This window comes from Arachis duranensis, chromosome 4 (assembly GCF_000817695.3).
Source record: "Arachis duranensis cultivar V14167 chromosome 4, aradu.V14167.gnm2.J7QH, whole genome shotgun sequence".
Taxonomy (NCBI): Eukaryota; Viridiplantae; Streptophyta; class Magnoliopsida; order Fabales; family Fabaceae; genus Arachis; species Arachis duranensis.
In genome coordinates, this window is record NC_029775.3 from 13,945,039 (window position 1) to 13,960,992 (window position 15,954).

General features: G+C 33.1%; 1 protein-coding gene and 1 non-coding gene across 2 annotated transcripts; one reads left to right on the forward strand and one right to left on the reverse strand.

The window, feature by feature from the left end:
* The first annotated feature begins 8,845 nt into the window (after positions 1-8,845).
* On the forward strand, positions 8,846-10,486 carry LOC107483489 (uncharacterized). Its single transcript, XM_016104105.3, has 4 exons — positions 8,846-8,963; positions 9,059-9,282; positions 9,607-9,832; positions 10,113-10,486. The coding sequence occupies exons 1-4, from the start codon at positions 8,888-8,890 to the stop codon at positions 10,232-10,234; spliced, it is 648 nt and encodes a 215-aa protein (XP_015959591.1). The 5' UTR covers positions 8,846-8,887; the 3' UTR covers positions 10,235-10,486.
* Positions 10,487-10,605: 119 nt separating this feature from the next.
* On the reverse strand, positions 10,606-10,677 carry TRNAP-UGG (transfer RNA proline (anticodon UGG)). The gene has a single exon. It is a non-coding gene; the product is annotated as a tRNA-Pro (tRNA).
* Positions 10,678-15,954: the final 5,277 nt, after the last annotated feature.

Genomic DNA, 15,954 nt, shown 5'->3' on the forward strand with positions numbered 1-15,954 from the left:
CGTTAAGGAGAAGATCAGCAAGCAAATTCTAGGCTGGAAAGGAAAGCTACTGTCAGCGGGAGGTCGACATATTCTACTCAAGGCAGTAGGAGAAGCAATCCCTATATATACACTTTTCTATTTTAAGCTCCCTAATGCACTCGTCTCAAAAACTCATAGTATACTCTCTCAATTCTGGTGGAGACAGAGAGGTATAGAGAGAAAAATGGTATGGATCAGCTGGAATACCATGACCAGACCTAAAAGGAAGGGGGACTTGGGATCAAGGACCTTAGGGCTCAGAATCTAACCTTACTGGAGAAGCAGTTTTGGTGAATAACAACACAACCAAATTCACTCCTATTTAGAGTTCTAAAAGGAAAGTATTATCCATATTGTAATGCATTAAAAGCCGAAGTTGAAAACACACCTTCACGGAGGTGGCACAGCTTGTTAGAGGGACACAAAGTGATTGAGAATGGGCTCTCCTGGAACATTGGTACAGGCTTAGAAATCAAAATTTTTGAAAACCCGTGGCTTCCTCCTCTCTATCATTTCTTTGTCCCTCAACAATTAGCTCATCAAGCTACAAATCCAACAATTTTCTTGGTTAATGATCTGATTACTTCAAATGGCCAGTGAAATATAAATATGATTCAACATATTTTTACCGAAGATATTGGTAGCAGAATTTTGTTAGTACCGATTGAAGGAGATAGAGACAAAATTAAATGGGCCTTGCACAGATCAAACACTTATAATGTTGCTGCAGGCTACCTGATGGCTTACAACTTTTTTCATGAGCCCTTAGAGTTTTGTCCTCCAACTCTGTGCCTGAGAAGCCTATGGACATCCCTGTGGTAGCTCTCAGTCCCCCACAAAATACAAATCTTCCTCTGGAAAACTTGTCATGAACGTCTATCAGTCTCCTCTCTTCTCCATCACTGATTTTCATCTACTAGTGAAATTTGTCCTTATTGTCATGAAGCAGAAGAAGCCCAGCTTCATTGCTTGATCAAATGCAGAGAAATTCAATGGGGACAATCTCAATTCAATTGTTGCTTACCTAGTTCAGATATCCTCGAATTCAACTCATGGTGGTTGACAGCAATTCAAGAGCACGGTAGAATAAGAGGTAAATCGTTGCTCAACAGATTGCTATAACTCTTTGAATGATCTAAAAGAAACGGAATAGCTGGATCTTTGACGAGGGCAAACGCCGCAGCCCAACAGAAGTAGTAGCATCGGAGAGGAAGCTATACCAGGAACTGCAAGATCTTCTGCGTCACTCTCCTTCTTAGTTCTTATTACTAATATTCATTTTTTCCTTTTGATTTCACACTTTGATCTGTTCAGATGTCTTTTGGGAGATCCCCTTTTGCTTTCTTAAGTCATTGTAATGTGGACACTAGCTTCTTTCTATTTCTATTAATGAAATATTATTGCCTTTGAAAAAAAAAATAGCCTTTTACAATTAACATAGATTAACAATCAAGTTTAAATTAAGGCTATTACACTTTTAACTAATAACAAAAACTGTACAATAGTTTGAGAGAAAATTTTTATACTTTACAATGATATTTAATTTCTATAACACATTACTGATAACTTCAACTAATTAATTAGTAACGATCAAGAGAGTCAGTGATTGATTAGAATAAGTGCCCAATAGGGTTGTTTAGTGCTCTGCTAGGGTTTTTACCTTTAACAGAGTTTGGTCTCTGCCATCAACACTGCTCCTTAACGTTACGGTAACCACTCATAATCTTTTAACCTGAATTTCAAACAACCTTTTGGCGGGCTGATCCTCATGGCAGATGACAACAGAAGACATGGGAGAAAGTCCAAAGAAGAGGGTAGAAATAATGGAAGTGCAATCCACTTGAGAAAGGAAGACATTGCCTCTGGAGTACATGCCTGCAACAATAGTTTACTCGGCAAGCTATTTGCTGATAAGCCCTTTTTCAAAGGTACTGTAAACAGTGCTCTCAGAGCAATATGGTGCCACCCTGACGGATTCAGAACTGTAGAAAAATGAGGTAACCATTTTCAGTTCTTCTTTGATAAAGAGTTAGATGTAAAAAGAATAGAAAGAGAATCCCCTTGGCTTTTTAAAGATTTTATCCTCCATGTTTAATGGTGGACAAAAGAGGAGAATGAAGAGGAAATTCGAATTTCTGGCTTTTCAGTTTGGACCCAATTTTGGAGTCTGCCAGAAAGCTACAAAACCATTGAGATTGGTAGGATGATTGGGAAAAACATTGGTGAAGTGATGGATGTGGGTTTCTTTGACATGAAAGGGAAGTAATCCAGAATTATGAAGGAAAAGGTGATGATTTTTGGAGATAATTTGGAGAAAGATAGTTTCAATATCATTGGCCCGAATAATAAAACTATTGAAATCGGAGCGCGGTATGAGCGAATAGGTACTGTATGCACTTATTGTGCGCACGTTGGACATGAAGTTAAAACGTGTAATTTTTTTTATAGAAGACTCGCTGCAGGAGATTACAAAATAAAATGTTATAGGTGAATGGGTGAAGGCAGACCAGGTTGGGACTAGAGTGACGTTAAAGGAGAGAAGCTCAGAAGAAACAACAAATAAGACCTCTGAAAACTACTTAACTCCAAGAAAAAAACCACTCCCAGCTTGCTTTTTAGACAGCTTTTCGAAATTGAATATGGGAGGGCAGAATTCTAAAAAGATAGATAACTCAGTGCCAAATATGGAGAATGAAAAGACAGAGAACAATGTGAATGCAGAAGTAACAAACCTTTCTATTACAAATCCTGGTATGAAAACTCAAAAAGAAGCGGCTGTTGTTGAAGATGTCATGCGGTCGAAAAATCAAGATGTAGAAGTAAAGATAAGAGGGCCAGGTAAATTGCCTTCAATTAAAAAATTGGCCAGACAGAATTTTGGAAAAAATCAGCCAGAATCAGGATAAAAAAAGAGAGCCTCTGAGGAAGATATGGGAGGAGATGCGAAGAAATTCTGTCCTAACAAGGAAGAGACCATTGGAATGATGGTGGAGGGTGCCTGCCTTCAATTGGCACCAAATAGATATGAAGGTCCTGAGCATTGTCGGAGTTTGGGGAGACCCTTGACAATCCAGAACTTGAAAGGGATCTGCTGATCCCATTCCCCCAAAATTATGTTCATTTGTGAAACTAAGAATCAATTTCGACAGGTTGAGAGGAAGATAGGAGGTTGTGGCTTTAATGAATGGAGTTTGGTGAATTCGAATGGTACCGCTGGAGGTTTGGCACTAGCTTGGAGGGAAGGACCGGAAGTGAAAGTGATTCGAAAGGAGGTCTACTTCATTACAGCAAAAGTTACAGATTTAGCAATTAATAAGATATGGGTGTTAGTTGGTGTGCACTTGAGTAGCCTAGAACAAACTAGGCTGTTACAATTCAATGAGCTTTCTTCTATAATCAACCAGATGCAAGAGGAGGTAGTGGTGATAGGTGATTTTAACGCCATTGTAAACCAACAAGAAAATGAGGGAGGTAGAGACAAACCTCCTTCCTCTATTACTGCGTTTATTGACTTTATTGATGAAAATGCACTCGTTGATTTGGGTATGGTTGGGAGACCATTTACATGGACAAATAGAAGAAAGGGGTCAAGAGCTTATCAAAGAACGCATTGACAGGGGGTTGGCAAAAGAAGAGTGGCTGAATTTTTATCCTTCGACAACAGTTCATAGACTCTCTGACAATGGCTCTGACCATGTCCCCTCCTTTTAGACACTAATCCAATTATGGAGAAGTCTAAAAGGAGGTTTAAATTTTAAGAGAGATAGTGTAGTCAAGTGGACGTTAGAAATATTATTACAAGGACTTGGAGGACGTAAGTAGAGGGCTCGGCTATATTTATTTTGGTACAAAAACTAAAAATCTGTAGGCATAAACTAGTGCAGTGGTAGCAGCAATGCAAGTCAAACTCAAGAAAAGAAATTGAAGATCTTTTGAGAGAAATTGAAGTGCTACGGGAAGCAGGAGTTAATGGCGGGGAAGTGATTGACGAGCTAGAGAGGAAAATTGAGTCGGCTTACGATAAAGAAGAAAGTTACTGGAGAGAAAAATCTCGTATTAAGTGGCTACAAGCAGGTGACAGAAATACTAAATTCTTCCATCGATGTTTTCAATCTAGAAACCGGAATAATAAAATCTGGAGACTAGAGAGGACTGATGGTGGAGTAGCTACTACTCATGATGGGATTGCTTTAGTGGCTGAAGAGTATTTTAAGAGGATTTTCTCTGTTTCAGAAACTTCTGATCCGAACCTGATGTTTGAAGATTTTTTGCCTAAAGTGATGAACTCTATGAATAGAAGCTTATTAAGGCCGGTGTCGAGGGAGGAAATTAAGCGGACAACATTTAGCCTTCACCCACAAAGTGCACTAGGAGAAGACGGATTTACAGCCAAATTTTTTCAATTCTACTGGAATATTGTGGGAGAAGATGTCACTCGGGTAGTCAGGAGTTTTTTTTTATTAGTGGAAGAATTCTTAAGAGTTTCAACCATACCCATATTTGCTTGATTCCAAAAGTCTCAAATGCCAATAATATGACTCAGGTGAGACATATCAGCGTTTACAAGATTATTTCTAAAGTCTTGGTTCATAGGCTACAAGATATTATGAACAAATTAATTAGCCCTAATCAAAGTATTTTTTTAAAGGGAAGGCTAATTTATGATAATATCCTTATAGCCCATGAATGTATGCATTACTTAAAAAACAAGAAGAAAAGCTTGGAGACTGAGATGGCTATTAAAGTAGATATGAGTAAGGCATATGATAGAGTTGAATGGCATTTCTTATGGTTTATGGTGGATAAGTTGGGCTTTCATTCTAGATGGATTGACTGGGTTTCTGAGGTGGTGACTACAGTTTCTTACTCTGTTGTTGTGGAAGGTCAATCCTTTGGCTTTTTAAAGCCAAATAGAGGCATCTGATAAGGTGACCCTCTATCTCCATATCTATTTCTATTTTGTGCAGAAGGATTATCCTTTTTGCTACACAAGACAAAGCAAAACAGTCTCATTCAAGGTATTCAGATCAATCGAAGAAGTCCTATTGTTAATCATTTTTTATTCGCTAACGACTCTATACTCTTTTACAAGGCTAACCCTTGATCTTGTGATCATATTTTGGAACTTCTAGAGTCTTATGAGAAGTTTAGCGGTCAAAAAATTACTTTAGATAAATCAGCTATCTTTTCCAGTAATAACACTCTTGCTGATATCCGAATCTCTCTTGCTAACCAGCTGCATATTAGACACATAGGAGTTCAAGACAAGTATCTGGGGCTACTTTCTGTTGTCCAACGCTCTAAAAAGACTACTTTTGGGCTGATTAAAGAGAAAGTTAGCAAGAAAGTGCAAGGGTAAAAAAGACGTCTTTTATCATCAGTTGAAAGACATGTACTTATCAAGGCAGTGGGAGAAGCAGTGCCTATTTATTCGTTATGTTGGTTCAAGCTCCCAGATACTCTTATTAAAGAGATTCACAGTATTTTAGCTCAATTTTGGCGAGGTTAAAAGGGTTCAGAACGAAAAATGACTTGGGTTAGCTGGGATACTATGATGGGAGCTAAGAAAGAAGGTGGTTTGGGGTTTAAAGATTTAGAAGTTTAGAACCTAGCTCTATTGGCAAAATCGTGTTGGAGAATAGTCAAACAACCTCAATCTTTACTAGCCAGAATGCTCAAAGAAAAATATTTTAGACACAGTAATGTAATGCAAGTTGAGATCGAAATATTACCTTCTTGGGGGTGGCAGAGTGTTCTTGAAGGTCGAAAAGTGATAGAGAAGGGTCTCCGCTGAAAAGTTGGAACCGGTGATAACATCAAAATTTTTGGAGATCTTTGGATTTTTCCTCCATATCCATACTATGTTCTTCTTTTTGAAGCTAATTCTATTCCAACTCATCCTCTTTTTCGGGTCCGTGATTTGATGTTACTCGGCAAAATATGGAACCAAAATTTAATTGAACATAATTTTTCAGAAGCTCGATGAGACAAATAATTCTTGCAACCAATATTGGTGATGGAGAAGATGAGATCATTTGGTCTTTTAATAAGAATGAAAAATATCATGTGTCTTCAGGATACCAAATAGCTTACATTTTCCACCATTTACCCATAGACCTGCTGTGCCCTATGGAAGATGGGTCTTCCCCAAAAAATTCAATTTTTCTTATGAAGATCCTTTCATGGCTCAATCCCGATAATGCAAGCCCTCCACCATCGAATAACCTCTATCCATCCTATGTGCCGGCGCTGCAATAAAGAAGAAGAGTTCATAAATTATTGTTTTTTCGATGTCCAATTTCAAAAGAAATATGGAAAAAATATAATTTACAGGAGGTCCTTAATGCTGGAGAAAAGGAACACTTTCATCAAGTTTGGAACCACCTCAAATTGTTTTTTTAGTTAAGGGTTAATGGTGCTCACTTCCTCCATCTTTTGGCTATTGTGCGCTGGTACGTCTTGAATGCTCGTAATCGCTATGTATTTGAGAAAGAATCTCCATCATTGGACTCCATTACTGCATCTGCATTAAAATTCTTCAAAAACTTACTGCAATCTCACGTTGAAGTGCTATTTTCTATTTTAAATTAAATATTATTATTGTACTCTTTTGAGTACGTTTGGGAGAACCCCAATTCTATTTGTACTAGCCTAATAGTTGGACTTTTTTTTGCAATTCTATTCCTAATGAATAAAATTTTTTGCCTTTGGAATAAAAAAAACTTCAATAATTAATTAAGGATGTTTGAATAGATTTATAAGTGATTTTTTTATTATTTAACTTACGAGAAATTATAGTATTAATGTTTGATATAATTTTTAAAATTAATTTATGAATTTTTAAAAAATTATTTAAAATGTTTATAAAAAAAATTTAAAAAAATGATTTTTTCTATAATATTTTTTTTTGTATTACTCTCGTTTTAAAATAAATATTTTTATGATTAAAAAATTAAACATAAAATAATTTATTTATAAATTATTTATAATATAAATTCTTATGAGTTAAACTTTTTTTCTGGAAGAACTTAATTAAATTATTTATCCAAATACACAACTTCATAAAATCTCGGATCTTAATTTTGAAGCCACTTTTAGAATTGATTTTTGTGGTAAGTCTTCAACTTCAAATTCACCTAGTCCTTCCGATTTTAACAAATTTTTTTTCCAAATTTTGGAGAAGCAAATAATTCTCACTTTGTCCCCAAAATTGTGATTAGAGGAGGCAGATTATTCAAGGTTGCATCTAGACTTCAAAGTAAGAAAAGGCAGAGCTAGAGAGAAGTAGTGGAAGAAGAAAATAATGAAGAAGAAGAACCATATTAATAGAGTAGATACTAGAGATCAGGATCGGAATAAGGAAAGCGGTTAATTCGGGTAACAACACATAATTTAGTTAGATTGCATAGTTACGTTATCAAGAAATCAATTTTGTTGTAAACCATAGAAAAAAAAAGTAAATTAATAAAGGGAGAAAATAAGATTTTAGTTATCATTATAATAAAAAAAAGTAGAGTTCACATATGATGTAGAAGTTACAAAATTAATAATAATTAAACTCTCATCTTTTATTTTAGAGGATCATATTTCTTAAATTTGTATTTTTGGAAGCATAGTAGGTTATTCTCTAGTTCATTCTTGCTAAATTTGTGAGCTACAACAACGGCTAATTAATAAAGGAAGAACCAATGTATATACCAAAAAGAAAAAAAAACCACTAATTTGTGTTTTGGACCTTTCTGCCTAGGACATTTAGTTCTTTGTATAAAATTATTAGCATCTATGAGAAGCTAAAAAAAGCTTTTTTTTTTATTCCGAGCTAAAATTAAAGCAAAAATGCATGATATTATTTTTTATAAAATCAAAATATAATTTTAATATGCATACTTGTGATCTATCATATATTAACATCCACAGGGATATAAAATACAATACAACACATGGCATCAGATATATTTAATTTTTAGGATAAAATACAGTTTTTATTCTTAAAATTTTTTAAATTTAAAAAAAAATCAATTTTAATTTGTTTTAACTTTGTCTCTAATATTTTAAGTATGTTTAATTATATCTTTAAGAAATTAATATATATTCATTACTACTAGTATTAGCATTTTTGGAACTTATTAGCACTATATCTAAATGATGTTTATAAAGTGTCAACAAATTTAGAAAAAAAATAATTAGTTAAATTAATAAATAAAGATGTGTATATATATATGACATGTGTCGTATAAGTGTGAGAAACTGACACATCGGTTAGTTACAGTGTTCGTGTTTCATAAACCAGCTAAGACATTGTTATTTTATAAAATATAGCAAAATTAATTAAAACATATAGGAACCGAAAATTAAAATGTTGTAGTTGATAATGAATATAAATCCATGAATTTTTCCACAGCTAAAAGCATGGCCTTAACTTGTAGGAAAAGTATAACAAAGTAGCAAGTGAGATTTAATTAGGTTTGATTTATTGAACTCAAAGGAGAGAAAAGTTGGTGGCTTGTACCTCAACTGCTGCATCCTTAATTTGATAGTCTTCTTATATATCACTTTTTTTATTTTGTCACAAATTTGTAACCGCCACTAACAGCAAATTAAACCCATTGGCTTGTTTAATTAATTATCTTTGTACTTCTTTTTGGATAGGAATATTCATACACATGTTCATTTTTCTAAGTTGATTAAGAAAAGTGATTAATATGGGCTAATTAATGGTAGGTAATGTTAGTTGCTATAGGAATTGGAATTAGCATGTTATACGTAGCAACTAACTATGATGGTAAAGTATAGTGCTAACACAACATTGGCTATATAACTTGCTCTAATTAATTCAAACCATATTCTCAAAGCTTCTTCGGTAATTATGGCATTTGAACTTAGTTTTAGACGCTGGATTTTAACTTTTGCTTTGTTTTATGTTTGTCTATTTTGGAAATTAGGTATGATTAGGATTTTATTTTTCAATTTAATTATTTTGAGGACAAAATTTGTTAGTGCTTTGGATTTTATCACATATTGAGTCTTCATTTGATAGGAAATGCTGATTATGGTGATGATCAACCTGGGAACCAGATAGGTTCTGGATTTGGTGGTGCTGGAGTTGGAATTGGCAGCAATGCCGCCGGGGCTGGGGTAGGTGGAGGTGGAAGTAGTGGGGGATTTGGCGGTGGTGGAGGTGGAGGAGGAGCTGGGGGTGGTGGATTTGGTGACCCTACTCAAATTGTCTCCAAAGCCTTACTTTGTTTCAATGATAAATATGTGAGTATCATACATATTACCCACAAGATTTTTCTTTTTTGTTATCTATGTGAAATAGCCTCTTTTAATTGAATTGTTCCTTTTCTATATAATAAAAATTGACATTTGTATGCATGATTTGACATATTTGATTAAATTATTATCTAACCATTCTTAACTAGCAACTTTACATAAAAACAACTTCATGTGAATTTCCACCGTCAAAGTATTAATAACCAAGTTACTAATGACATATTAACAATTACAATTTTTATCCATGTGTACTAGACATTATTGAAAACAGAGGCAAATTTAATTGTGATGATTGCATTGTGCTTGATTCAGATTTATACAAGTTGTGAAGAGTCATATAGATTGAGTGAGAAAGGGGACTTGAACGTACCAAGTGAGAAAACGGATGAGTTTTGTGAAGGGCCATGTTTGACTGAGACTGACTTGGTCCTTAGTTGTCTTGACAACATCTTCAGCCACTTCATATTTTATAACAAAGCAACCATACAAGACATCAAACAAACAATTCAATCTGCCTGTGGCTATGGCCCTCAAAGAGGTAATAACTAATAACTACCACTCTTTCGTACATAGCGCAAATCAATTTTCGATTAAATAGTCATCTTAAAATTCAAAACATTTCGATTTTCATAAAATGAACCTCACAATATCAAATTTGTTTCACAAAATGACCTAAATGTTCAGAGCGATAAATTTTTTAAAAAACAAATATTGAAGTCTGTTTCGTATGCAACGGTTTTACTATTACTAGTGTATTAAGAGGAACATGTTTATTAATCCATCTTTTTATTAATCCACTTGCATTGACATTGAAGCAGGTGACTTTAATGTTGCTGAGCACATCCAGGCTGAAGGAAACAGAGGTTTGAAGGGTACTAAAACTAGCAATGTTCTAATGGGGCTTGCTTTGATCCTTATGGGGCCTGCTCTGTTACTCTAATCATAATTTAATAGTGCTAATCATTTGTACTTTCAGTTTGATTTGTACTAAGTTAGTATAATATGATTTCACTGCTTATGCAAGTGAGTGTGAGAGTGTTTTAAACTTTGCAGTCATAATGTATCTGTGGATCACATTCATGAATCATGCATGATATGTACAGATTTTTATTTTTTCTTTTGTTATATTAAATTTGAGGAATGAATTATTATATTATATTGCAAATTACCCAATTTCGATCTTTTAGTTTAATACATGTGAATTAACCAATTAACTATTGATATGACATGTGAGGTTATTCAAGCTTCACTTGGAATTGTGTTTAGTGGATAAGAGGATAAAACAAAATTATATAATTTTAAAAAAAACATGGGGCATTCCGAGAATCGAACTCGGGACCTCTCGCACCCAAAGCGAGAATCATACCACTAGACCAAATGCCCTTATTTGAAAGTCGAGTGTTCATTAACAATTTTAACAAATAATTATGCATCACGTTTTGAAAAATCAACAGCAAATGCAATGACTGATAATAAGTTTAGCAAGGTCAGTTTAGATAAACAATTTAAGTAAATTCTTTTGAAAAAGGAGTTTAGACATAAAATTTTATATTAAAATTAATTTATAAGTTATAATAATTTTTAATAAAGCAGCATTTTACATGAAAAATTACATGTGAATTAATAACATATACTAATTTAAAAAACACTAATACGTGGACTATTTGATATTTTGTATATGTAATTTCAAATATTCAATCTTTTTATCTCCTGTAAATTTTTTGTTTAACAATAAACTTCAATGATAGAGATCATAGCAACTCAAAATCAAAGAATTATCAAGATTCTATTAACCAAATTAAACAGAATTAATTACAAAATGAGAAAATTTTGTTTTGTCAATTAGAATAAAACTCATTCCTCTCATGTATATATATAGTTGCTTAGCTAAGAATGTAAACACAACTTGAGTTCTGTAATCATTCTTCATTTCCATTAATATTAGAATCCATTCAATATCTTCCCTTATCTTCTTCTCTAATTTCTGTTTCTTCGCGCAAAATAACAATGGGTAAATATCTTTCACAAAGAAAAAAAAATGATTTATTCTACTAATAAATTAAATGTTGTTTGCTCAATAATAAATATAAGAAAAATTTCATTTGGAGTATTTATATTAATTTTTACGAAATCAAAAAATGTTGACACCAACATGATTGAAGTAACTCAATATTTATTTAATTTTTCCAAAATAAAATAGGTTTTCTTGCGGAAGTAAGAAACTAAATCATCCCCTATTTGTTAATCAGATTTACCTCTATTGGAGTTTGGCACAAGTGCTCATACTTCATTCTTTTTTAAACTAATGCAGTTTTTCTTTTATTGTGTTGACTCAAGATAAATCTCTTAGAACTTCATTCACATTTTGTGATTCGATTTAAGAAATAAATATAAAATTATTCTGTTTCAATCTTTTTCTACTTGAGGATCTAATAGTGACACCTTATGACGGATCTCCAATAATAAATTCTAATAAATTCTTGTTGATAATTCTTTAAGAATTTTCATTTTCTTAGTCTAAAAGTCCTAAAATTAGGTTCAAATAGAGTTTGGTTTGCTTGGCTGTCAGTTCCAGAATTTTTTGCAATTTCAAGAGATAAAACAGAATTATCTTCTACAGAATTTATTGTCATGGTAGGTTGAACATTCTGCTGCAGATCTGAATCTATTTGAACTTGATTCTCATTCTTGAAATAACATTAAAATCACAAAAAGTGACGTGTATGAATTCCTCAACAACTCTAGAATCTTTATGATAAACTCTATAAGTTTTGCTAGATGTGGAGTAGCCAATAAAAATGTATTCATATGTCTTTGGATCAAACTTTTTCAAGTTATCTTTAGTGTTCAATACAAAACATTTACATCCAAAGACATGAAAATATTTTAGATTGGGAGAGGTTTCTTTCCATAACTGATGATTGGATTTTTGACGGTTTAGAATTTTTCAAATAAAATCTCGTTGCAAGTATAGTTTCTAAACCAACACTAATCCTTTCATACAAAAATTTGTTTGTCACAAGTAACAAACCCCTAAAATCTATAAACTGAAGTATTTAAACCTCAGGTCGTTCTCCCTAAGAATTACAATAAAGTGTCTTGTTATTGGTTGTGAGTTATTTTTGGGGTTTTGATAAGAGAAGTAAACTAATAGCTAGAAAGGTCTTGGCAAGATTTAGTGGTCAAGGATCTCTATCCCTATCACTAACCACAATATGAGAATTGGCAAGGATTAATCTCATTAAATCATCCTCTAACTAGTAGTAAAGAAAAGTCAAATGAGCTATATCAATCCTAGTCCATAAGTCCTAACTCTCCACTAATTCAATTAGTGAGAACTAGAGTAAATGGCTACCAATAATCAATTACTTGGACATTAGTAATTCAAGAGTTCCTAAGTTACCTTTCCAAGCCAAGAGTATAATATTCTACTCTAAAATCCAACCAAGCATTTCATCAAACACTTGGAAGGCATAAAAGGAAAGCATAGTAAAATTACAAGAAAAGTAAATCTACACTACTCAATTGCAAGGAATTAAACAACAACAAATCAAATGAACACAATTATTATGAATTACCTCTAATTGAATTGAAAGAGAATAGGAGGAACAAAAGTAGATCTACAACAAAGTATAAGAATAACATAAAGGAAATTACAACAAAAGAATAGAGGAAGATGAATGAAACAACAAGGAATTAAGAGGATAGAAGTAGAAGAAAGCAAAGATTAAAACCTAGATCTAAGAACTAATCCTAGAGAGAAGTGAGAGCTTCTCTCTCTAGAAACTACTTCTAAACTAAGCTAATGGTAACTAACTTCTGTTTCCCTCTTCACTACTTGGGTTAAATAGCATCAGAAATGAGTTGGATTGGGCCCACAAGGCTTTAGAATTCGCTGGTCACGTTTTGCTTTAAGTGAACCAGGTGGCAGCAACGGCGCGTGCACGTACTATGCACGTGCGCGCCACCATACGTGTAGCAACTATGGCAAATCTTATATCGTTTCGAAGCCCCGGATGTTAGCTTTCTAACCCAACTGGAACCGCATCATTTGGATCTCTGTAGCTCAAGTTATGGTCGTTTAAGTGCGAAGAGGTCGGCTTGACAGCTTTCCTGTTCTTTCATTTCTTCATGAGTTCTCCAACTTTTCATGCTTCTTTCTTCATTCCCTTGATCCAATCTTTGCCTCCTAAACCTTAAATCACTTAACAAACATATCAAGGCATCTAATGGAATCAAGGAGAATTAGATTTAGCTATTTTAAGACCTAAAAAGCATGTTTTCATTCTTAAGCACAATTAAAGGAGAAGTTATAAAACCATGCTATTTCAATGGATAAATGGGGGTAAAAGATTATAAAATCCCCTAAATCAAGCACAAGATAAACACTACAAATGGGGTTTATCAATAACTCATAAGGTATTTTCTTTAAAAACTTTTTAATGATTATTTTATTTAAAATGTAACAAGTTGTGTTGACTGCTTCGGTCTAAAAAAATTTAGGGACATTGCTTTCACATAACATGGCTCTATCCATTTTTTAAAGACTTCTATTTCTTCGCTCAATAACACCATTTTGTTGAGGTGCTTTTGGACAAAAAAAGTTATGTGAAATTCCTAATTCATTTTGTGGTTATAGGTTCTTGCGGTTGATGCTTCATTTTTAGGAAGTGATTTTTCAAAAAAAGCATCACTTTTCTCAAAATAATCTAAACCAGATTTTTCAAACATAGATTTTTGACTAGCTAACATTTTGTCTAAATTGCTGAAACTTAGAAAAAATAGTGTCAAATCACGTTTCAAACCTTTAATAACCTCATGCAATTGTTCATTTTCTTCAATGAAATCAAGTGAAGCATTAACCGATTGTTTGCCTTTAAATTTTTTAATTTCAGATTTAAAAAATTTGTTTTCTTTAACCAAATCGGTTACACTTTCAATTTCCTTCGCTTTCTCTTTGATAAGATCGTTTTTAACTCTCAAGAAATTATTTTCAGCTTTGCATTTATCATATTTTTCAAGAATGTTTCTAATATGTGCAGTTAAGTCATCATTAATATAAGCAAGTCCTCATTAGATAGGTCAGAATAATTTACCTCTTCTAGTTGACTTTGATTAGCTATGAGACATGCTTGTGCTTTGTGTTCAGATTCTTATTCATTATCAGAGTCATCTTCTAGATCCTCCCATGATTTCATTATCCCCTTCTTCTTGTCTTTCTTCATCCTATCTTCCTTCTTGAGTTTAGGATAATCATATTTGAAATGGCCAACCTCTTTACGATGATGACATATGACTTTGTTGAAATTTTTCTTGTATTCTTTTGAACTTGAGCCTTTACTATTTTTTTTACTTCTCACGAGTCTTCTCAACCTCCTAAAAAAAACACACAATTTCGTTATCTAAAAAACTATCATTAGAATATTCTTCCAATAAATCAATATTGAATTTCAAGATCACTCATTTTTTTTTGTGTTACAGTTCATATGGGTGGTTTCATAAGCAAGTAGCTTTTCTCTCAACTCATCATAGGTCATTTAATTTAGATTGTTGCTCTAAAAAATAACAGTTATTTTTGTTTTCTACTCTTTAGTGAGACTTCTAAGTATTTTTTTTCACTAACACTTGTTCAGTATGAGTCATCCCCATAGCATCCAAACTATTCATGATAATCGAAAATCTTTTAAACATCTTATTGATGGTTTCTCCTTCTTTCATAGTGAACATTTCATATTCCTTTCTAAGCATATCAATTCTTGTTTTCTTGACATGTTGAGTGCTTTTATGAGTGACTTAGAGTTTATCCTAAATTTCTTTTACTGTTTTGCATTTTGACACTTTTTGATATTCCTCGAAACTAATGGCGCAATGCATCATGTTTATTGCCTTGGTGTTTCGCTCAACTTTCTTTTTATCTTCATCGTTCCATTCTTCTTCTTCTTTGCGAGTCACCACTTCTTCATCGTTTGTCTTTGTTGGGACTTGCGGACCGTCCACAATGATTTTTCATATGTTGTAATCAACGAACTACACAAATATCTGCATTTTTTTCTTCCAATAAGTGTAGTTCTTGCAATTAAAGAAGAGAGGTCTGTTGTTAGACTACCTCTCAATGAGTGTGTAAGCCACAATATTTGTATCTATGTTATTGGCCATTAGATCTTTGGTCCAAGCTGTAAAGCTTGATTTTTTGAGACTGAACCCCTGATACCAATCAAAGGTTCTCAATGACCTAGAGAAGAGGGTTAAATCTATAGTATTTTTTAATCTTGTACACTTTACACTTCAAACCAGAATTTAATTTCTTGTTGTTGTGGAATCTACAGCATTGATTATGCAACAGATAAATTTATTTTGTCTCACTAAAAGATGAGAAAGAAAAGATGGAACAAAGCAAAGATGAGAAGTTAACACTCTATTTTGCTATAACTTCTATGAAGTTGATTAAACAAGAGATAATTTTATTTTGTCTCATAATGAGCTGAACAGAAAAAATAGAGAAGGAAAAAATAACACAATCATATATCCTAATTTAACCACTATGTGCAATGTGGCCTACATCCATTCTCCACCACAACTATGGTAGAATTTTTACTATCTTTATTAAAGATTTATAAACACTAATTCTCAGAAATTCAAACTAATCCTATCAGAGACAAA